Below are 23760 nucleotides of genomic sequence, written 5' to 3' on the forward strand. Positions count from 1 at the left end.
ATACTTTAGCCACACTGTTGTTACTTAATCCTTTCCTAATCTGCAATTTGCGCAAGAGGAGTAAAATCTAAGCAAAGCCACTGAGAACATCTCCACTAATAATTTATCAAACTCCACTTTTGTTGCTGGCAGGAGGCGGCAGTCGCTGGAGGTGAATGTTTTCCCACCGCAGCGCCGTGTGATAAACACGGGGCAGCTGATTCACGCTGCACTTATTTTCTGTCATCCACCCTCCGTGTCACCCTGATCTTTCTTCGAACGATAAGCCTGCATGTGTGCTCACAGCGCGCCGCCGAGGTCCGAGTTTCATCTCTTTCTGCAAATTGCACGTTAATTAAGCATTAATAACAGCGGGAGTTGCGTGCAGAAATCCACACCCACTGTGACAAGGCTGTGCCCTCGCCAAGCAAGGGCCCTGCTCATCAGCCGTGCCTCGGTGCTGGATTCACCCCGGCAGCCGTGCAGGGCACCAATCCCTCGGAAAATGTCCCCGGAGAGGAAAACAAACTGGCACTTGCCAGCCCTAATCCTGCCGTAAAGAAAAGCGTTACCTCTTGCTCTATGAATTTTATTTATTTTGGTCCTCTGGGCAGCGCTTGCTGTTGTTAGAAACATGATTGCTTCATACAGTTATGTTAATGTTTGCATTTGACAGAATGTAATTGATACTTCTGCTGCGACGGCTTCAAAGCCAAATTAGGAAATGAAGTGCTGCACATTAGCTTGTTTAGCTGGTTAAATACTGTAAATAAATACATACAGTGCAATGAAAACTAATGAGTTTTCTTTAAGGCGTTTTCTAAATAGCTGGGTTCATAAAAGGAAAAAAAAAAAAAAAAAAAAAAAAAGGTCCAGCTGTGAACTCATATCCTGAAGGATTTGTAGTTTTGCCGTAACAAAGATTGATCCTGGCTGCAATACGAACCCTGAATTTCACTTGGAGAGCAGGATTTTGCAAGTTACTGAGGAATCAGTGTAAGAACTGTTGCAAATTTCATGGTACTTTTACCAACAATAGTTCTGAGAGATGTTGCATTTAACAAAGACATTTTTGCAAGGGATTAATTCAGAGCATGGTTGTATGGCAGGCTATTCTTCTCGGTGCTCTGCAGGGAAACATTGTATTTGTAAGAGCCATTTGCATAGGATATTTCTTGGTGCTGCTAAATCCGTGCAGTGCTGTAATGCTAAATGTTTTTTTTTCTTCCTGACAGAATGCAATAGCATGAAAAAAAAATGGAAAAAAAAAAATCTGCTTTTGTATAAAGAGATAATCTGAAGAGATTTGCTTGACAGAGTGCACTCAGCACTGATTGAATAATTTGTGTGTTTAAAGCTCTCTCTCGAGCCTGCCCTCAATCCTTTAACTCAGAGCTCGAGAGGAGCCCTGCACAGGCTTTGTGATGCAGCCAAGCGCAATGAATCTCCCTTGTGCATCTTTATAAAAGTGTGGGTTTTTTCCCTTTTCCTCATAAATAACTGATGCAAAAGTGTCTTAAACTGAATTTAAGGTGTTGTCCTAAAATCAGGGCCCTTTTTAGTGCATGTGGAACTGAAACTCTCCCAAAACTTCTTAATTAACAGCACATGAGCCCGGCAGTGTCACCTGCTTGGCAAGGAGATGTTGACCTTCAATCCGAGCGTGCTGAGCTGGCTGCTTTACCTGGCGCCCCACGAGGAAGCTGCTTTACACACTCTGCTCCACTGCTTTAAAAGTTATTGAACTGAGGGCTGAAATGCAGCTGAATATCAATTCGGTGTTGATAAAAATATGTATTCAGGAGATAAGGTCTTTCCTGATGGGGAGGGAGTTGGGCAGTGGCTGAGGATAGAGCCCACAGTGTAGTGGAAAAAAAAAAAAAAATCAGCTTTATTTTTCTTTTCAGCAACAAACAGATAAGAAGCAAAGGTTTCCAGCACCTTCCAGAGAGGCTGACAACATCTTCCAGATTCAGGACAAGAAGGGTGACCAGCTCCGAGAAATAAATAAGAGATTCCTACAGCCCTCATCCAAAAGGGACATTTAAAAATAGACAAATTATGACTCTCTCAAAAAGAAATGTATGCATTGCATAAATCAAAGTTCTCACACCCACCATCAAAGTTTAATCACTTAATATGCTGGTCTTTCAACATGCTCTGAAACTTTGTATACAATAATACAAACGACGGGGTTACGAAGCAATAGCAATTTATTCTGCTGTACAAACGGATGTTGCATTATAATCCCTAAAGCAACACAGAGGCTGTTTGCAGATGTTACTACAATTTGGCATTTATTTTAATTGCTCTGCAGTGTAGCTCATGTGAAATAAAACCGTGGGGTGACCTACACATTCACCTACTACGGGTGACTTCACTGCAGGCAAGAAAAAAAAAAAAAAAAAGAAAGGAAGAAAGAAAGAAATGAAAGAAATGTTTTGAACATTTTCAAGGTTTCACCAAAACATGAACCTCCTGCAGTTGTTTTAAATGGATGCATCAGGGCTCCAGTCCAAGGCTGAAAGCACGGCGGGGCAGGGGTAATTCAATCAGCCATGCGATGCGGCGCATGTCTTTTTACAACTCTTGCAAGAATCACACCAGTAAAGTAACTTGAGATATTTTGGTGTCTGACATTCACTCAGCGAGTGCTAAGAAAATATGCTTACTGCACAGATTGCTGGTTTGTCAGAGTGGGAGGCAAGGCACCTTGGCTCCCTAATGACAGCCAGGGCTCTTTTCTTCACCGCTGACCAGGTCCTGTCCCCTCTCTGCGCTCCCCGCTCACTTTCTAAGAGCAGAGCCTTTTTAAAGTCACTCTGGCTCCAAGACCTGCCTGGAAGCAGTCGCTCTGGTGAGCAGATTTCAAGCAAAAGGACAAAGTTAAACATGAGGCAAAGTATAAATAAAAACCAAGCCTCTCTTCCTCCTCCTCTGTACTTGCAAGCGATGATCTCACCGCTCGGGGTGGATTACAAGGGTGGCTCGAGCTCTTTCAGGAAAGCACATTCTCTAACCTTGATACTGCTGCTATTTATACGCCTCACTCCCAGCCACAAAGCGCAGCAGCTCTGTCATCTTTCAGCTCATTTTTAACGGGAGCACGGGGCAGCTTCTGCGCTTCCGCCGGCAGCGGCACCAGCACCAGCCCACCCCCGGCACAGGCGATGCTCTGCGAGCCTCTCCCTCGGAGACACCTGAGACCCGATTTTCCACTGCCTTGAACATCCCCCAGCCATGCACACAGGTGCAGGATGACAGCCTTTCACCGCCGTCTGTGCCCAGTTATAAATGAATACGCAGGCTGAAAGGCAATCGGGTGCCTCAAGTTCGGCAGCTGAAACCTGGCAGCCAAACTAGACCGATTTTTCCAAAGCAGAGCCACTTCTTCTGCCCTGTGTTTTTCAGGTAAATGGGACACGCTGTCCCACATAGCTCTTTCCACTCCCTCCAGCCCCACAGTCTGGGAACAGAGTCCCCCATCCCCTCTCACCTTCATGTGAACTCAACTGGGGAGCTCAGGGGTGATGGAGCACGTGCAGGCAACAGTGACAGGCTGGAGTGCTTTGAGGCCAAAACACCTCAAACACTGAAGCCCCGAGACACCCAAAGTCCACCCCAAGACACCACGAGGAATGGGAGCAAGCATTATGAAACCAAGTTTATTAAAACTTTCTACAAGTCAGACTTTGTCATCCAGGTTTCCACATATATATACAGATATTTACAAGTTGGACATAGTGTTTTTAGCTTTTCTGGCAGATTTTTCTACCAATATATACACAGATGTACTGTTCTTTTCCATAGAAGGGTTAAACTGTATCACAGATACAAAAGTCAAGCAATCATGAGAAGTTTAGTGCAACGGAGAGCTGTAGCGCCCTGCTCTTAATGCTCATGATTCTGTCAAGTTAGTATTGCCAACAATAATTCACATTAAATTGCTCTTTGACACCTCTTATTAGGACAAACAAAGTACGATTAAAAAAAAAAAAAAAAAGAAACAAAAAAACAACAAAACCCCACACAGTAAGGTATGTACAAAGTACACAGTCCATGAGGTATACATGGTATTCGTGCAGCGCGCGGGACAAGTCCACGCTCTGCGCCGCGCCCGTGGGGTCCGTCACCCACCTCGGGGCCACCACGGACGCCTCCTCCTCGCCCACTGCAGACGGCCACCTCTTCATCTAAGCCGCCGGGCACCAGATGGGAAACATGGCAGAAGTTTTACGCAGGACTAAGCTTTACTTACCCCCAAACCCAGGAAGCTAATGATTTAGGTCTATTGGTTATCCACGCACATTGGAAAGACTATGAATAATCATGCAAAACAAAACAAAAAATTTAAGGGGAGGGGGGGGGGGAAAATACGTAGCCAGAGGCCAACAACGTACCTGAATAATCAACTTAAGCGTGTACGGAGATTTTATTCTTAAGACTAACTTTCTGGGGGCAAGGGGGGAAGGAGAAGGGATGTGCTGTTCCTAAGAATCGAGCCCGTAGGAAGACACGAACGTGTTTACATATACTGTACAAGATACCCCTTATCGCTGTCCAAGGGAAGGTGCCCCACCCGATAGTGTTACGTTTTGGTAAACGGATACCTTTTGGCACTGGGAGCTAACGAGACCTGCTACTTGACCAGCTCGCTGAGGGCACGAAGTCGTACGGGACACGCCACGGTAACTTGAGGCTGAAGGCTATTTAAAATGATTTTGTGTTCAGCAAATGGCATCAGAGGGGATCCAGCTGGGAGATCAGCTATGCTCTGCGTCAGAAAGGGTCACAGTAGTGATCGCAGCAGCGATTTGCCTTACAGGAGGATCTAACAGCTTCGTCCCTAGGGAAAAGCAACCAGCTGGGGAAACAAGCAGGTAGCTGGACGTGGCCGGTGGAGACCTTCCCTCACTAAAGTGCACTTACAGTCAGAAAGCTACTTTGCAAGATGCCAAGTCAATTCCCCCTCCACCTTTTTTTTTTTTTTCTCCCCGAAAGAAACATTTTTTGTCAGATTTGCTCAGTTAGAGACATGTCCTGTGCCCCCCCCACCCTCTGCACATCACTGTCCACATCCCCGAGCCACTGCGGCAGGAGGGGAAAGCCAAGGGCTGGCTTCGAGTCTCTCACGTCGCCAGCAATAAGACTCTGCAACCAAAACGCAGCCGGTGACAGCAGTGAAGGCCAAGGGAGGCAGAAGAAGAGCCAGGAAGCTCTTGTGAAGCTGCACGGGTCCTCCAGGGCCAGCGGGACGAGCCCAGCGGCAGAGCGAGCGGGCGGGCCGAGCCTCCGAGCACACACTCAGGGAGCGGAGATCGACGGGCTGACGTTTGTGTTCAACAAGGTCACTTTTCTGATCATACTGGCACTTTAAGATGCTGTGAGTTTTTAACGTGGAAAAAAAAAATAAAATAAAATAATGAAACCCTACGGAGATGCCAGAGGTGAGAACAGCGAGGTTCTTGAGATTTCCGATTAGCAGAAGAAGGAACTAATATCGTCACTGTCTCCATGGTATTCTGGAACAATTTGATCAGAAGTTCCCGTCTCCTGGTCTGTATATCCAGGCTCCAAGACCGCCTCGAACCAAGGATGAAGCAAGATCTCCGGGGCTGTGAGTCTTTCGGAGGGCTCCCGCCTCAGGAGGCTGCGGATGAGGCATCGGGCTTTGGGGGAGACGTGGTCAGGAATACAGAACTGTCCACGGCGGATTTTGGAAAACAGAGTACTAGGGTCCGAGTCATGGAAGGGGTAGCGTCCCACGAGCAGGGTGTAGAGCATCACTCCCAAACTCCACACGTCGGCCGACTTCCCCGAGTAAGTCCCCGTCGTGTTGAGGATCTCGGGGCTGACGTAGGCGGGACAGCCGTGTTTATCTGAGAGCGCGTCGTCCTCGCCTTTGATGATGTGCGTGTCCTCCAGGCTCTCCAGCCTCAGCTGAGTCCTGCGGAGGGGAAGGAAAGGAGCCATGGGTTAGAGATTTGGGGTGGCGAAACACAGGCAGAGCTACAGGCAGCAAAGCCCTCCGCCACTGCAGCCACCGCTCCCTTTCACACATTAGCACGGAGGAAAGGAGTGGAAACAACTTTCTAATTTGCTGCAGAGAAGTTGTTTATCCCAGACCCGAGCGCAGAGACATGCATTGGGTATGTGCTCGGCAATGCCTGCTTAGTGAGTGGGGATTTTAGCAAGGTGCCAGGCTCTCCAGGGACACCAGCAAGGCTCCTTGCATGGGATGAGCCAGAACCAGTGTGTCTGTGTGAGTTTTAAATGCAAAATCCTGCATTCGCAGTGCTCACCAGCTCATCTGATTTTTTAATTTATTTTTTTTTTTAAACTATTTTTTTTTCCCTTTCCAGGTGGTACCACATCCACCTCGCCCCCCGTCCGGGTTAACTGGGAGCCTTTCATCAGCAGCGCCTCCGTTCACGTGCTGCGGCAGGGCTCCGCCGGCCGCGCCGCTGCGTGGATGTGCTAACTGCAGCCTGTCCTCAGCGTGACCTCCTGCTGCAATGCAAAATACCCATCGGTTCTGTAAACGGAAAATATGACTCAATGCGAACCGTGGGCCCGGGATTGGCCGCGGGAGCACTGAAACTGCACCTGTGCTGGTGAGCCCAAGAGCCTGCCTTGCCATTGCTTAACCCTCTTCTTGCCAAATGTGATGCACATGACACTCGCCTGTGCAACGCGTATTTCCAAATGAGCCAGGCTGTGTGCAATGTAACATTTCAACAAATGTTTCATCTTATTATGGGCGGGAAAAGCTGCAATAGTTTCCTTCAAAGGAATTACTTTCTTTGCATGTCAACATATGGTTGGCTGTGTTTTAAGGGGGGCAGTTCTGGTTAGTTTTCTTATCGCATTCATAACCGATATCCTGATGAAGCGTTAGCAGAGTTAAAAAAAAAAATAAAAAAAATTCTTCTGTCTCAATAAATCATCTCCTGTTTCATCAGATTAAGCACAACTCCATGACAGCTTCTACTTATTTTTTAAGCTTTCCACGGGACAAGCAGCTGGTCAGAGTCAGTTTTGCCGATTAGCACAGTATTTCTGGCTCTGCCATGTGCAGTGATGGACTACAAGCGCAGCAAACACCCCAGGGAAAACGCTGAATGATCTTCCCTGACCTAAATTTAGAAACTAATTCCAAAAGCATGCCTGTGGAAGGGGGGAAATTGGAACCTCCTCGCTATATACCGAGGCTTTAGGCTAAGTTTTACCAAAGCGCTTTTCTTCCTCGCAGGATATTTAACTGTGTCCCACCCTCCCTCCTGTGCATGCCCGCATCCACAGCACGGGCAAAGCACCACCACCACCGGTCATGGAGGGAGCCAACAGCCTCAGGAGAGGCAGCAGATCACCTAACCAGCAGAGATTTTGGGAGGAGACCCCTCTCGTGCTCCGCAGCGGGGTTTCTCCATCCCCTCCTTCCTCTCCCTGCCCCAGTCCTCGATTCATTCGACCCCGGCGGAGTCCCACACACGACATCTGGCACCGAGTGCCCTGACTATCGCCCCTTTGTCCCCCAGCGGGTGTCACCGAACGCGTGCTGAATGAGAGGAGCCTCACAGCGAGTTTCCTCCATTTCGTCAGTCGAGACCCAACTACAAGCAGGCATGCACCAGCTGGATCTCTGACCTGCTCCACGCACGTGACGCAGCCCGCATCACGCAGGTGATGCCCGGCTTACACCGCCATTCACACTCCCTGGGATGCTTTTTGCCTTCCCAGATGAGGCTTTCCTCCCCGCCCGCTCACCCAGAGGCTGGCCGCCACCAACCGCTCACCTTTCTTCATTGGAGAAGACAAATTTCCTGAGCTTGAGGTCACCGAGGACGATGGCCGACTGGTGGCAGTGGGCTACGGCCGAGACGATCTGCTTGAAGAGCCGGGCAGCCTCCTCTTCCCTCAGCCTCTTGCAGCTCCTCACATAGGAGTGCATGTCCCCAAAGTCCTTTTCGAAGAAGACATAGGCCTTGGTGTCCCCGAGGATCACCTCCACCACCCCGGTGATGTTGCGGTGTGACGGCAGCTGGATGTACGGCCGGATCTTGTCCTGGTAGTGTTTGAGAGGGAACACCTGTGAAGAGGAAATTAAAAAAAAAGAAAGTTCGTTTTCAAGGGCGTTGGAAGCGGCCTCGCTCGTAGCAACTCTTCCCAAACAATGACGAGGGAGCTGGAGGGCAGCCAGGGCTCCGCGGGAGCGCCGCTCGCAGCGGGCTCCGAGCCCCTTTCCTCGCATCGGCCAGGGGAAAACCAAAAAAGCAACCCACAAATCGCCAAACCTAACCCCAAAGCCAAACCTAAGGGTTTAACCCCAAAGCCTCACGACGATCTCCAGGGGTACCCCAACCCCTTGGGCTCACCCCAATTCCTCCGCCAGCCCCTAGCGAGCGGCGCTCCTCGCCGGACGGCTCCGTGGCGAGGCTCCCCCGCCTTTTACCCCAAAAGAAGCCCCAAGGGAAGGGACACCGAGACTCCTCGCCCCCTTGGAGCCCCCCAACTCACCTTACAGCGGAGCTCCCTGCCGGAGCTGACGCTCAGCGCCCTCGACACCTGCTCCCGCTCGGCCAGCGGCAGCAGCAGGTAGGAGGCGATGAGGCTGGGTCCCGCCGCCCCTCCGGCGGGCGAGGACGGGGCGCAGGGCGAAGAAGGGGCGCTGAGGCAATCCGGGGGGCCGGAGGGGCACTCGGCCAAGCGAGGCCACTTGGAAGCCGGAGCCTCCTCGTTGGGGCCGTCGGGGAGCGGCGGCAGGCGCTTGGCCGGGGCGCTGCGGCAGCGGGCGGCCGGCAGGAGGAGCGCGGCGGCCCGGCGAGGCGGCGGGGGAGCCGGGCGGCTCATGGGGGGAGCCGAGAAAAGGGGAGCCGGGATCGGCGAGAGGAGCCCGGGGTCGGGGTGGATTTGGGGTGGCTGTGGGGTTAAGGGAGGAGGAGGAGGAGGTGGTGCTGGAGGAGGAAGGAGCGCGGCTGGCGCATCCCCTCGCTGTCCCCGCCGCAGCCCCGCGCCGTGTCCACCATCTGCCGCCGAGTCGGTGTTAAAGTAGTTGGTTTAAAAAAAAAAAAAAAAATCGCTTTTCCCCCCTCCTACCCCGGCCCTGACGCATGGGGAAGTGGGAGGGGAGGAAGGCTCGGCCCCGCCTCGCTGCGCCCCGCTCCGCCCCGCGCCCCGCAGCGCCCCGCCGGGCTGGGCACGGGGCTGCTGGGGGTCCCCGAAACCCCGAAACCTTTTCCCCGAAAGCCCGAGGTGCTGGAGACGAGGGAAGGGGCAGCCGAGGGAGAGGGGAGCCTCTGCGAAGCCCCCCCTGGAAGTGGCAGCGATGCTTTGGGTCGGCGACCCGCAGGGTGCTGCGGGGATGCGGTGGCAGAAAGCTCGGGGCGGGCTTCGAGATGGCATCACCGAGGCTTTCCGTGGGCTGAAACCTAAAAAAAACAAGCTGCAATGCCAGGAACCCCTCCTGTGTGGGTTCAGCACCACCTCAGCCCCGCTGTTGCCTCGCCAGCCACTATTTAACCTTTGCTCATCCCCAAGCCTGCCCCACAGTGCTGGTGCGTGCTCACCATCGGTGAGCGTGGGCATCACCACCAGAAATAATTTTAGCCCCCATTTCGAAACCATGTGCTGTCCCCAAAAGGAACAGCATCCCCAAAATGAACAGCATCCCCCAAAGGCACAGCATCCCCAAAAGGAACAGCATCCCCAAAAAGAACAGCATCCCCCAAAGGCACAGCATCCCCACGAGCAGCTGAGGTGGCCGGTGAGGAGCAGGATCAACCCCAAGAACCCCCATCCAGCCCAGAAGTATGGCTTTAAAGCCACACTTTAAAGAGGTTTTCTGCTGGGACTGCCAGGAAATGGAAGCAAAAAAAAAAGAAAAACAGACAACAAATCATCCACTGAAAAAAAACAAAAAAAGCACAGACAGCTGTAGTTTTGACAAGAGTGCTCCAGAAGGAAACTCTCCCAGCTTTGCTGTTTACATATATGCAAATGCGCTGCAATCCGGTGCTGAGGCTCCCTAATAACTGAGGGAGCCCGGGTTTTGTTCCTGCAGGCCCAGCACCCATCCTGCTCCGGTCCCCCCATATTAGCAGCAGGCAGGGAGCAGGATGGGGTCCCCGGCGTGGTGGTGATGCCATGAGCGCAGGTACCCGCCGGGATTCCTGGCGGATAACTGCACGGCACAGCCCCGCCTGCCCTCAGCTCCTTGTAGTGTATTTTAAGAAACACATGAAACTCTGGTGCTGGATGACTCACAGCATAGCAGTCCCATTAATGCGTTTAAACATAAAATGCATATGCCATAAAGGGATATCCCAGGGGCTGCATTTTCCTTTCTTTCTTTTTTTTTTTTTTTTTTTTTTTTTTTTGGTAACAGAAAGACAATTCGGCGAATGTCTGCAGATTGTTTCGGAGCGATTCACCGCAACCCAGAGCGTGCTGGTTTATTTCGTTCCTCTTATAGGTGAAGCACGCAGGCGGGCCCGCCAGCCTTTTTTTGGTTTACGTTTCCCCTCCTGGAAGGCTGATGACGGGGATAGCGCTGCCGGCTCAACTGGGCCGGCGGCTTCTGCATTAACGCACCGCTTGCTGCGTCCGAGAGAGCATGAGGTGGGGCGAGGAGAGCGTGTCAAGGGTTTTGGGGACAGGGGCACGGTGTAGGCACTTCGCCAAAATAGCGACGGACATACAGAAGTGTGCAGCAGCATCTGGTCGGTGCCCCCCGGCTGCTGCACAGACAGAAAATTTTCGGCTCTGTCACCGAAATGTGGCCGAGGTGAACCCAGGTATGTTAAATCTGGCCGGCAGAAGGTCTCTGCACGATGGGGGCAGCTCCTCCCAGCAGGAAACCTTCACGGCTTCTTTAAAACTGGTGTGCTGATGGGTTCCCATAGCATTAATATCATGAAAAAATGTGTAGTAGCGATGCAAAATTAACAATTAACCAAACTAAGAGTGCTCAGTTCGTAATCCCCAGTTAGGTTTGGGTATGGATCACAGGGAAAGATCCACATCCAGCCTCCTCCTTACCCTCACCAAGTTCTTTCCAACAAGCCACTGAGCGGAAAGAGAAGTGATTCCAAGTTTGGGGTTTCTGTCTTTTCTAATTTTGGCGGATCCCCAAAACAAAATATATATATATCCAAAAATAAAACCAAACCACCAACCAAAAAAAGGGATGCCAAGGGTGGCTGGCTGCACAGCACTGGTGCTTCTCGGAGGGCTGAAACTTGTCCTCCCCAACCATCTCTGCCACTGCTTGCATGCGAGCCTGTTTTTTTATGGACCAGTGCAGAAAGAAGTAGGGATTCAAGGAAGAGCTTTGTGAAGAGCAGAACTGCTGCAGCATTTCAGCATTAGAAGGTTTTTGCACGACGTGGGGCTCCTACCCTTGCCATAGCGGCCTCGTGTTCAGACCCACGGTAGGTCACTTCATTTGGGCATCCAGGTGTATCGCCCACATTGGTGGCCTGAAATCACAAGCCATTGGGGTCAGCCTTTTTCTCCCTGCTCAAGCCTTCCTCATCTCATCTCCTCCTCCCCCTCAGAAAAGGATTTTCTTTGAGCTACCTGCTTAGCATATGCAAAGAGAGCAATTCAGCTCTACCCAGCAAATACAAGGAACCAAACACCCGGCCTTGGATGCTCCAAGAGCAGGAAGGTGGGGCAGGGGTGGCCTTTGGGAACACAGTCCTTGTCCTTGGCAGGACAAAGGACAACAGCGTGCAACAGGCACTTCCCACGTCCTAAGGAAGTCTGAGGAGTTCTCAGTCAACGGGAACCTCGGGCATCCCCTCTCCTTGCATGTTATTTTAAGGGAATTTCTCTTCTGTGGCGTTCAGGCATCTGCCCGTCTCACCCTCAGCCCGTGCCTAGGCTCAGCTGCTCAGCTGCTTCTCCCGAGATGCTCGCAGAGTTATCTCCACTGCTCCACTTCTCTGACCCTTTATCTTTGTAACTGGAGCAGCCGGCGGCAATGAGAATTGTGTAACCAGCTCCCCACTTCCCAAGTGCTTGGGACAGGTCTGGTTACTTTGATAATGCATCTCCTGGGACACACGGAGTAAATCTCTATTAGATTAGGCCACTTATAAATAAACCGGGTGCTTGCTATGGGAAGAAATTAAAAAGTCATTATTTTAGTTATCGGATGACGGACACATGACACACAAATGTCTCAGTGAATATTAAACTATCAGGCAAATGATGTAAAATAGCTATCTTTATTTTACAAGTTATCTCAAGCCATTTAATGATATTTAAACTACTGTTAAGACTTTAAGCCAGTGGAGTATAACCAGCAGAGAGCCCGTGATCTGCCACGGAGTCTCTGTATAGACTCGCCCCACGCAGAAAAGGCTCGCAGAGAAGTTGCACGGCCAGGTGATAAAGAACTTAAAAGCCCCGTTTTATAGCAGGAATCGCATCTGTGGTAACCCTACAACCAGCCTTACACATTGTGAAATTCAGTGGCAGATTCAGCGCTGAGATATAAAACACATGACAGGCGTGTAGTGACATCAAAAGAACTGAAATGTAATGGCGTTCAGATGTCTCCCCTCGAGCCCTCCCAGAAACTCTTCTGAGGGCTGCTGTCGCCAGGAAAGCCGAATAATTCCCTTTTGATAACCCTGTTATCAAATCCAGGGAGTCTCATGAGCAGCACCTCCTGACTTTGTTTCTGCGTGGACCAAGGAGCATGAAGGCTTCTTCTGTTGCTGGTGAGATGTGTGAAGGCTCAGGTTTTAAACCTCAAACCCTGTTTTTACTTCAGAAGCTGATTGCACAAGCGGACAGTGAATGAGCGTCTCTCCATTTCCCTTGCGGTCAGAGAAGATCCTATTCATACTGAGTTTACAAGCAAACACTTCCTTTGGTAAGCTTCCCATGCAATTCAATTCATGTGCGTGCTTTCATGCCCTGTCTGCGGGTCGGGACTAACATCCGAATAACCGCGTGAGGCACAGTCTCTCCCCAGCCCTGCTGCTGTTTTTAGGCAGCGCTTTGAACCAATAAATCACGCAGGTTTTTAGGTATGTTGGTGCCGTCCTGTTAAGGCGATTGCTCACGCAGAAGGCGAAGCACATCCATGGGTATCCATCGCGTGATTTGCATGCACCCCAGGATTTTACCTGCTTGACGATCAATGTGATATTTCTCCCTCTTACTGTTTCTGGCTTGCAGCCTAAAATCCGCTGGCACCTACACACAGGATCCTCCTCTGGGCACTGCTGTGACCGTGCCACGTGTCTGAAATAACGTGCATTCACTGTGAGTGCTTTAGGGCTGGAAAATAAAATCGTTATTTATGGAAGATTTGGAATCCCTGCTTGCAGTCAGAACCCTGTGTGTTAAAAATGAAAAAAATCTTTGCTGACTGATGGCTTTGCAGAAGAATCTGCACTTGGAGTGAGAGGACATCGCTTTAAAGCTTTGGCACTAGAACTGTCCTTGGGATATTCTAACAGTTTCCACTCCAGGAAACACATTTCCTAGGTGCATCATTCCCACTGCATCACAGAGCACCACCCCTCAGGGAAATGCTCAGCTGACAGACCACACAGTACCTCAGGGTCCACACAGGGGGATTTTTAGGGCAGGTGAAGTTTGACATTCACTTGAAACTGCAGTGGAAGTTAATCGAGTCCCACGGTGAATCCTGCGCTCGCTTTGGCCACAGCGCTCGAGCTATTCTTGAGAAAAAAACGTCATGAGGCACTTGTGACCACAGGTAGGTAAGACCTTTGTCATCAGCCACTCATGAGGAAACATGAGTATATCCAAGAGGACATTGTCTAAAATAAGGCAGTGTGTTGGCCTTGGCTGTTGAGTCATCGGTATCACTTCCTCCAGCCCCTGCTCTTGCTCCGGGTATTTCTCAAGGGAGCACTGACTTAGCCTTAGTCTTTTTGATGCTTCTGGAATGAATAAGATCACAGCTCAGGAGCAGCAATGATGAATATACCCTTGATTCAGAGGAATGTGTGCTCCTTTTAGCACAAGTGTGCTAAATCTTCCATGAGATGCCTGCCTGATTAGTTCTTCTCTTCACACGTCATGGCTCCGCTGATTTGAAGGCTTCAGAGGGAGTCTCTGGTTTTAAAATGGAGAATCTGTTCCAGCGAGAGAGCTGTGCTAAAGCCTCGTGCCCCAGGGTACCACTGAAAGCTTTTGCATATAGATCTCCCATGCCTTTTAGTTGTTTTAATGTTTGATTAGGCGTTTCTTTAATCGGTCAAAATGCTCCATGGGTCTTCCCCGGCCGACAGGGAAGGTCGGTGACAGACCCTTACTACATCTAACATCGGGACCCCGACTGTCTCTAGGTTTGCTGTACTTGTAAAGGACCCCTTATGCAACAGGAAAGAAAAAAAAAAAAGCCTCACCTCTGAGTTTCTTTCCTTAAATATTGTTGCAAAATTCCTGACGTCAAACAATGAGACACAAATTACCCTGTGAACTGTTAACATATGCCTGTTTACATATGATATCTTACAGCCAAAACAGATTAAGATTTGAAGCTTTAACTGCTGTTGTTTCCACTTCTGTGAATCATACAGATCAGCTTATTCATCCCAGAAACTTATTTTTATTCTTTAACTCTTGCAAGCTACTTCTACCCAGAGCAGAGTCTATGTGGGCCGTGGGACGCGTGGGAACGGGGAGGTCACTGCTGTGTAACGAAGCCCAGACGTTGCAAATGAAAAGCACAGAGCTGCCACTGACTCCAGCCACCCCGATGAAGCAGGAGTGTTTTATAGCTTCCATCAGCTCAGTTGATAGGCACAGAAGCCTTCTGTATTTGCCGAGGCAATTCTGTCCTTCCACCTAGTAAATGCCAGCTGCAACTCACGCTGGTGACCAAGCCTGGATTATTCCAATTTCAGAAGGAAAAGTACTTGCAAGTATCAAAAAATCAGCCATGAAAAAGCAACAGGATGGCTCAAATTCTGGGTTCAGAGAAAAATAGATTCATTCATTGTACTAAGATTCCTTGGGCACAGTTTAAATTCAGAAGGGCCAAATATCTGGGGGACCACAGCTTCACTGATTGCTGTAAATACAAGTTTTCTCTAGCGGTTGAATCTGTGCAGTACATCACTGATTTTGGCATGACCCTTTTAAGCAATCCTGACATAAGTGCATCAAATATTTGTCTTTTTCTGAATAATATGGCTGTGGCCATACTTGAAAAAGAGGTGTATGATGATTAAAGAAACCTACCTCTATTTAATTACATACACCTCATAACCTCATATGTCACTGTTATTAAAGCTAAGCAAAGAAGCACTCCCAAAAATCAGTCCATTCCTCCCAGCTGAAGGCTGGGAAGGATTTCAGAATTTATAGGCTCTCTGATTCACTAACGCTGCCCAGCTCAGGCTAGCCAAGAAGGAAAAGAAGATCCTGTATTTTGCTGTCACCATGCCAGCAGCTTGTAGGTACAAATTAATCTGGGTATAATCTAGCATTTATAATGTTATGTATTATTTGAAGGTATATTTAAACATCCCAACACCTACATGAACTAAATTTGAGGTGCGATGCTGCGGCCATGGAAATTGTAGACGCATCTTTGCCTCTGAAAACTCGGGAGACTGATTACCAGTAAGGATGGAATTAGAGCCAAGAGGACAACATGCACGGACCTCTATCAGAAACTGCAAACTGTGGAGCCACCGTAGGTTTCACACAGGTTTCTCTTTCTGAGAAAAAGCTACCAACAGCTTAGGACATCCCTCCACTACCACCACCACAACCACCACTTTTGTTTTGTTATGTTTTGGTTTTTACTTTTTTTTATTCCAATACTACAGTTAACATCCTCCCTTGTGGTATTTCATGGTATCACTTTCCTGAAACTCAGCAACCCACCTTCTGAAAAGCGATTAGCCTGAGACCCGAGATGTCTGAAAAGGGACCTGACTTTCACACATAAGCAGACAAACAAGCACACGCTGCTCAAGTCTCCCTCCCAGCCTCTTTCAAACATTTCAGCTGGGCTTCCAGACAGAAGTACTCGTGATCACTACTGAGTTTTGAAAAGATAGACCTTTGGGGTTAAACCACATTATGAAAATTATCCAGCTAATTCCCATGAAGTGTTTTGAACACAAATGCTCAGTGCAAATAATAATGGCCCAGTTCCCTTTTTTAGCTATGAAATCAGCTTGCAGATTAATATTCTTCAATTACAAAATAATAATTTCATCTTGAAGTGGTTTGCACTCAAAGTGCAATTGGGGTTAATAACGGTCTAATAAAGGAAAGCTGTTAGCAAACAGCAGCCCAGAATGAAAAGCTTAGCATTTTGGTAACATGGTTGCATTTTATATTTAATGTCAGGTTGTAAGTTCAGAAAAATGACCTGGGAAAACAACATCTAACCCACCAAGGATCCCAAAGCTCAAAGAGCCCTGTATTTTCAGTTTCACACATGCCAAGATATTGTAGTGATTGGGCAAGGGGGAATGGCTTTAAACTAAAAGAGGGTAGGTTGAGATTGAGATATAAGGCAGAAATTCGTCACTCAGAGGGTGGTGAGGCCCTGGCACAGGCTGCCCAGGGAAGCTGTGGATGCCCCATCCCTGGAGGTGTCCAAGGCCAGGCTGGATGGGGCTTTGGGCAGCTTGGGCTGCTGGGAGGTGTCCCTGCCCATGGCAGGGGGGTGGAACCAGATGGGCTTTAAGGTCCCTTCCAACCCAACCCACTCTGTGATTCTGGACATGCCACCTGACCACCAACCAAGGCAGCTCTTTTTACCTGTGGCTATTTCTGCTGCATATACCTAGCATCTTATCTGCTAGTCTGCAGATCAATTTCAATAGCAAATACCGAGTGTCACAAAGCTTAAATCTTGTATTGAATTTGTACCTAAATGCATGGATATAATATTTGGTTATCTGTTTTTAAATTCAAGTCATATGGTTACAATATATTTGTATTGTCTACAAATTAGTTACTGGAACACATCTGTAAATAATTGGAGTCTCCTAACATACAGTGTTACAGCAAAGCTCCCTGGGAATTCCACACACACACACAAAATCTGAAATAAGAGCTTCTGCATTTCAAAAGAGAAGCATAATTTAGTGCAGAGTGTTCAATGATTATAAGAACAAGGCCAAGATCCCCAAAGGTGAGCGGTAAATTTGTGTGGCCACACACAAGGTACAGACGTGTAGCACGTCATGGAAATTAAACTCCTCTGAAGTATCTTGAGGTTTGTATCAAAACAGGGAAGCACTCCCAAGCAGGGCATATAACTTGGGTAAACTGTGGTCAGTGCCCAACTCTGAGCGTTCCCAGCACTTACAGAGACAGTAACAGAGCTATGTGAAACACTGAGCGAAGCAATCACTGTTAAATGCTGGCAAAATCTGCATCTCTAACAGGCTGAAATAACTAACACGTTGACACGGAAGGTTAAATAACCAAAATCACATTTTATTTATCAAATCTAAGATTTTTGAATTTCAGAAAGGGGAGAAAACAATGAGCTACACTGGAATCCCTCATATTTGGCAGTTTAAGAAAGCACTTCCAGTTACAGCTGAGACCTTCAACTTTGCCTATAAATGAAACCCTTTAAATAACAATCAGTTACACAACCTGCTCACAATCAGCAGCTTATCTCACAAGATCTCTAATAACAAATTTTCTTTGTGGCAGCAACATCTCCAGCTGACTTCTACAGCGTTGACCAGCTTTGTTTATTCTGACTGTCAATCGCTCTTTTAAGTGCTTCGTCTTGCACTAGATCTGATTCTTTTACATCATCATGGCTACAGCCAATTTTAGGGCAGCTGTCAAAAAGAAAAGAGAGACTCGGGTAAATGAGAAGAATTGTATTAGTCAGATACAGGCTTTTAAACGACATCTGCTGTTTTATTGTATTTATCTGGGATTCACTCTCTCTATCAGCAGCTCGTTACCTCTTTTCCGCTTCACCAGTTCTCTGTTGGGAAAAATAAATCCGTTTATCTACAGTGGAGGGAATCAACAGCTGAAGGAAGGAAGAGGGGAGAGGTGGAACCTCTCACCTGGGGATCGCTCTCTTGCTCCCTGTACACAAGCTGCCCGCATTAGTAAGGGTACTAACACTGCCCAGAAACCTTGCTGTGCTGCTTTCTCCCTTTGAAGCCCTCTCTAAGCTGCAGGTAACTACTTCTTGCCCTATTAACCTGCAGTGGAGCAGCATAATCTTCGCTGATAGATAAATAGGGAAATTAATTTCTAGGGAAATAGATAAAAGAGAAGGAGACTTGCAGGGGCTGACTGATGAATCAGGGAAACATCAAGTCGGTGTGAAAATTTGCCAGTCCTTTTATGAACTGAGAAAGCACAGAAAGGAGAGACGGGGTCAAATGAACAGCCTCTAAATGAAGATCAAATACAAAATGGCTTACAACTACTTGAGACAGTCAGAGAAAGATACTACTGTTGAAAAATATTCATGGACCAGAGGTCATTTTCCTTTGGCAGTGGCCTAAACATTCACAGACAGTGCCAGTGGTCAGAAATCATACTTTTTCTGATTTTTTTCCCCTATTAGGAATAATCTTTATCTCGGGTGCTGAACTTATTTACATTCAGTACTCACAGCTTTTATTCCAGACGTGCCCACAGCTTACTGTGTTTGTCATGAGTAAGCCACTTAATTGCTCTGTGCCTCAGTTTTCCCATTTATCACCTTATTAGAGCAATAACTTCACAGATTAATGAATAACAAGTCCGAAGAAAAGCTTCCAAGGTTTGCTGTAAACACAAAGTGTTAGCGTGTCCTTCCACGCAGTGGAAAATTGTGAGCAAACCAGATGCATCAGAACGGCCTCAAGAATACGGCACGTCTGCCAGCACAAAGCTGGTGGCTGTGCCTGTGCCAGCTGGAGAGCTGCTGCTCAGCCAGGGGACTGCCAAACACACCGAAAAGTAGCAGCACAACCAGGGTGGTGAGCTCGAATGAGGAACTCCTTGCATGCACTAGCCTGGCTTCCCACCACGGCAGGCTATGGTTTTTTTAAAGACTGCATTTTCTCAAGAAACATTAAAATTAGAGCAAGTCAGTGAGATTGGGCAGGGAAAAGCAGGAAATCTTTCTTATTTTAGTTACAGTGAGGTCTGGCTATTGCTTGGTTTTGGCTTTTCTACCATGCTGCAGTACCTCCTGTAACAAAAGGAAGGTTGCAAGCTCAAAACCCAAGATTAAGAACTGCCAGGATTCAGACTGCACGAATCACTACAGTTTGGGTATAACGTAGCTTTAAAGCTGGGCATTTTACAGCTTCGGTGGAGATTTTTACTCTTCATTTTCATGGTAGTAGAGAGTAGATCTTTTCCTGATGGATTTAACACCACAGAGAAATGTTTAGATATGGACATCCTAAATTCAGTTCCATATTCCAGAAGGTATTTTGTGTAGTGCTTCGGGGCTGTTGAGCACCTGCTTCCAAGCCTGACCCCGTCCTCCACAACTCTCACTTTGTCCTCTCCAGCTTGGGAGCTGTTTCCCAACTCCCCTTCCTCAGAGTGCCATCCCCATGGGTGCCTGATCTGGTAGCAGCGCTTCCCTGTAGCCAGGAAGAAGCGTGGAATAAGAAGTCCTGCTCCACCTTTGTACCCATGTGGAGGAGCGTGTGGAGTAACAGAAATGCCAGAGCTACAGATGGAGGAAGTCAGCTGATTGTAGCATTATCTCTGGAGAGATCAGGTTGATAGACTCTCTACAGACCTTCCTGAGCAAACTGAGTGTTTATTAAGATCACAACTTGGAAGTTACCATGAGGTCATTAACCCCCAAAACATCAAGCTCTAGCATTTTTGGTGTAAAAACAAATGTGAAGTTAATGACGACAGTTCATGACATAGCATGTCCACTCCATGTGCTCTAAAAAGTGTTTGAGACCTTTTTTTTCTCTTTTACACTTAGGTGTTGGGGTTCTTTTTGGAAAATCGAAACAATTCTAATTTTAAACTTTTCAAGGAGAATTTCTGGTTTAATAATTTAACTTTTACATGTTTTCATTCAACAAAATATGTCCTATGTGGAAAGTGGCAAGCTGCTTTAGTGCTATAAAGTCAAAATTATCTCACTGCACTGCAGTAAGAAGTACTCAATCCCATCTGATCATTCTTAAACTCTATACTACCTAGGAGACTGACTTTTATTATTTCTTATTTCTAATTGTATTGGAATATAACTGCAAAAGAGAGTGCACAGCGGAGACGTTTATTTTTTCATTAACCCTAAGGCTTGCTAAATAAGCAGCGGAAATAAAATGAGCAACTGGATTTTATGAAGCTTCTCTTTGTTGTTCACAGCTATATAAAATCTCTTTTATTCTGCTGTGCAGGTACCGTGAGTAGCTGTAACTTCCCCACACACTTCCTGAATATTTCCTTGCACATTGTTTTCATTAAATAAAAAAAAAAAAAGATCCTTCATGCGTACAGTACTAATGAGGAGACTGTGACTTGGGCAGACATTGAAGTATTACTTCCTGCAGCCTTGCCAATCCAAATACATTTCCTAGAACAAGTGGAGTAAAATTCCACTTACACAGCAAAGCAAATAGCTTTTCCACACATTCTTGTTAGCTTACCGGACTTTTTTCTTTTGCTGCTTTCGAGTCTGGATAATTTTTAGAATGGCATCTTGCTCATAGGAATGCCCACAGACTTTGTTTCGAACCGGCTTCTTCATTTCCACCTGTAATCAATAAGGTTTTATTTAGAGGAGCTGATAATGCCCATGAAAGTGCTTCTTATGAAATGTATGCGAAACAGCAGGAAGTCTGTTTACCACTCATACATTGCATTACACCGAGATTACAGGGTCAGGTCCCACACGGTGAACTGCATTGCTACTTATAAGGTGCTTTCTTCCAAGCAGCGTTGCTCCTTTCTGATAATGCTTGTAATTTTTTACTGCCTGGTTTTTCACAAGTATTACAGATTTGTAATGAACAATCCAAGGAAGACTACGAAATAGCTATTTCACAATCTGTTATAGTAGCAGTGATAGCATACCTGTGTAATGGGACAAATGAAGTTCACCTGACTCTGAGTCACAGCTATATCTTCATCGATTTGTTCAATGGCATCATTATCATTATTATCTGATTTAAGGCGAACTATAATAGGAAACAAGACAATTTTCATTTAATATTTAATATAGATAGCCAATGCTTTAAAAAAAAAGCAAATAAAGTCCAGCATATGCCAAGCATTATCTCACAGCGATATCTACTATAGCACAACATATTTCTGCATCCACTCCCTATAATGCAAAAACTACTGTGCTACAGTAGAAAATAGTAGAAAATGTAGATTTCTTAATGGCAGCCTTTTTTTTTTTTTTTTCCAGTAGCTATTTATAGCCAATGTTAGAATGGAGAGCTGGGAAAGAAAGCAAGCTGGCCTAAATATATATGTAAAGACTTTGGTTTCCCCTTTTCAAGTTCACCAAAGACCAGTAGCCTGCAGATGAGTACCCAAAATCTGATAAAAGATGAGGTGAAGCTTTTGGAGATTTGGCAGTCCTGCCCTCAAGATTGGTTGTGTCTGAATGTCACAGATGGGCTCGCTATACAGCCTGGATACACAGTATATGCTCTAAGAGGAATTTGTACTATTTATCATAATACATCATTTGTAAAGTGACGGCACTATATTTTAACAAGACTACAATTAGTGAAAAACAAAAGCTAGGGATGTGCTATTTGAGATAGACAACAGAAACGTTATTGGAGTCACCTTAAGGAGGTTACCAAAACGAAATACCTTCGTCTCCCAGAGCACACCTGATGGCTCGGGGCCAGGGAACGAAGGGCAGACAGGCAGGAGGAAATCCACCTTGAGCCAGAGATGCTGCAGGTCCCGGCCTCTGCCAGAACAGCAAGGCAAGGTGTAACTCTGCGTACCCACGGGCATGCCAGCCTGGGGTTTCATGCAGAAACTAATTAGTCAGAGTCAAAACGGAGACACCAGAACAGCTCAGGAGGGTGCCTTGTTGCTAAGTGTAGCCTTAATAAATGTCTACACGTTGTTTCATCTTTTCCTAACTTCGTCCTGTTATAGTGAATCTGGGCTGTCAGTGGAGCGCATTTGTTTATCTTGCAGTGTTATCTGGGAATACAAATGAAGTTAACACCTGCCCTGCGTTTCCATTCCTTTGGGGGAACTCTGCAGTGTTTCTGCAGCAGTGCCCCGGGGCGTATTTCTCAAGGTGTCCCAAGCTGAACGGGACATTTTTCTCTCTAGCTGCACAAGCCAGTTTGCAAGGCAAGAACACAGGGTTCAGAGAGGACAAAATCATTCAGTGGCCTGAGTTTGCTTTGCCTGCCTATGAGGCAGAAAGAAACACAAGCCAATACCGAGGGTTTAAAGTCATTTTAGGATTTTGCCTTCTACAAAGTCCCAGCCTTGGCTCCCTTTGCTATCAGCCCATCTCTGCATCCCTGGTATTCAGTCCTCCACATCTGTTAAGGACCAGTGTTTCCTAACTTAGGGTCAGTCCCGTGTGCCTGTACAATGCCATCACCTTCCGGATGATAACAGAAGACATCACCCTTGGAGCAAGCAGAGTCTCTCACACCTAGCCTGGACGGAGCAAGCACATCTCTGGGTGAGGGACTCTTGGCATGGGGACTGCAGCCATCACTTCACCACAGCACCTCTCGCTCTGCCAGTTTTCTTCCTTTGTGTGTTTTTCTTCTTCCTCAAGAGAGCTTGCCCTTCTCTCCATCCCATACCAAGAGTTTCTCAATCGCTCAGGAAAGTTTCTGACCCTGGTTCCTGCAAATACTTATGCAGGCAAGCACCAAGGGTATTCCTCTTTCTGTTAGCAAGCCCTCACTCAGTCAGTAGGGTGCAGATGCAAGGGGAAGAGAGGCTCAAATATCAGATGTCAATAATAACTTTAGGGCTTTCATCTCCAAGAATACTAATATACCTTTATCTGATACTGACCCCCTAACAGAAGTAAGTATTTGCAAATCAGAAGGAAAAAGTGGGCAAAAGTTACCTTTAAATACTGAAACTGCAATAGTATAGACAGCAGAAAAAGACTTGCATCAGTTACCAGTTTTCTATTATTTTTAGACCGCTCATATATATGGGTTATTCTATCATAAACACATAGTATTTTAAAGAAAATACAACTTTTTTCCTTTTTTTTTTTTTTTTTTTTTTTAAGGATGCTTTTGAAATACAAAGCAATGGGTAAAATCCAATTTAAACAGTAAGGCCAAAGAATATTCCCAACATTGGTAGGAGCAAGTTTCTGCACGGGCTGGTTTATGTAAACACCACACTGATTTTCTTCCTCTGAGTAATGCCAGCAAAGAACATGAGATTCAGAATTCCCTTAAATTCATGTATCTGCAAATTTTGACGTACTGCAGCTCCAGCCTTTCCTGCTGAAAACATCTGGAAGCATCCACTTCAGTGTGCTGTACTTTGTGTCACCTCGTGAACTTGGCACGTACCCTCAGTGTGGCTGCACATTGTGGCAGCCCATCAAGTTAGAATCCAGCAGTGCTAGCAAGATGGAGCACACAGGTGATTGATCACAAAGGATGATGATTATTTTTTATTTTTTAATCAATAAGATTTAGTTGCCAAAGAAGCTGGGTAAGGTTTTAAGATGTGGGGCTTGTGGTTTTACTTTTAATCTAAGCATTCCAAGTCAGGCACGTAAGTGGCCTCTTCTGGAGGAGCGCTCACCTTGTGCAGCACCTTTTGACTTTGCTGAGGAGTTACCCCTTCGCTCAT

At 47.0% G+C, this 23760-nt stretch overlaps 2 protein-coding genes and 1 long non-coding RNA gene across 5 annotated transcripts in view; 1 reads left to right on the forward strand and 2 right to left on the reverse strand.

Annotated features, from left to right (window-relative positions):
* Window positions 1–3628: 3628 nt before the first annotated feature.
* TRIB1 (tribbles pseudokinase 1) lies at window positions 3629–9056 on the reverse strand. The gene is made up of 3 exons (XM_005018215.6): window positions 8497–9056; window positions 7776–8068; window positions 3629–5926 (listed from the first exon to the last, which is right to left on the reverse strand). Exons 1-3 carry the CDS (start codon window positions 8827–8829, stop codon window positions 5458–5460), a joined length of 1095 nt encoding a protein of 364 aa, XP_005018272.4. The 5' UTR covers window positions 8830–9056; the 3' UTR covers window positions 3629–5457.
* LOC140001814 (uncharacterized) lies at window positions 5933–8941 on the forward strand. Its single transcript, XR_011807343.1, has 3 exons — window positions 5933–6241; window positions 6342–6593; window positions 7232–8941. It is a non-coding gene; the product is annotated as an uncharacterized lncRNA (long non-coding RNA).
* Window positions 9057–17412: 8356 nt separating the features above from the next.
* Window positions 17413–23760, reverse strand: part of NSMCE2 (NSE2 (MMS21) homolog, SMC5-SMC6 complex SUMO ligase) — a 127237-nt gene continuing 120889 nt past the window's right edge. For all 3 annotated transcript variants that reach the window (XM_038173778.2, XM_038173779.2, XM_038173780.2), the window contains 3 exons: window positions 21016–21119; window positions 20589–20695; window positions 17413–17792 (listed from right to left, as the gene is read on the reverse strand). In XM_038173778.2, the coding sequence (XP_038029706.1) occupies window positions 17678–17792; window positions 20589–20695; window positions 21016–21119 (326 nt within the window). In that variant the 3' untranslated portion in view covers window positions 17413–17677. The remainder of the gene's footprint in view (window positions 17793–20588; window positions 20696–21015; window positions 21120–23760) is intronic.

The sequence above is a fragment of the Anas platyrhynchos genome, chromosome 2 (genome assembly GCF_047663525.1).
Source record: "Anas platyrhynchos isolate ZD024472 breed Pekin duck chromosome 2, IASCAAS_PekinDuck_T2T, whole genome shotgun sequence".
NCBI lineage: Eukaryota > Metazoa > Chordata > Aves > Anseriformes > Anatidae > Anas > Anas platyrhynchos.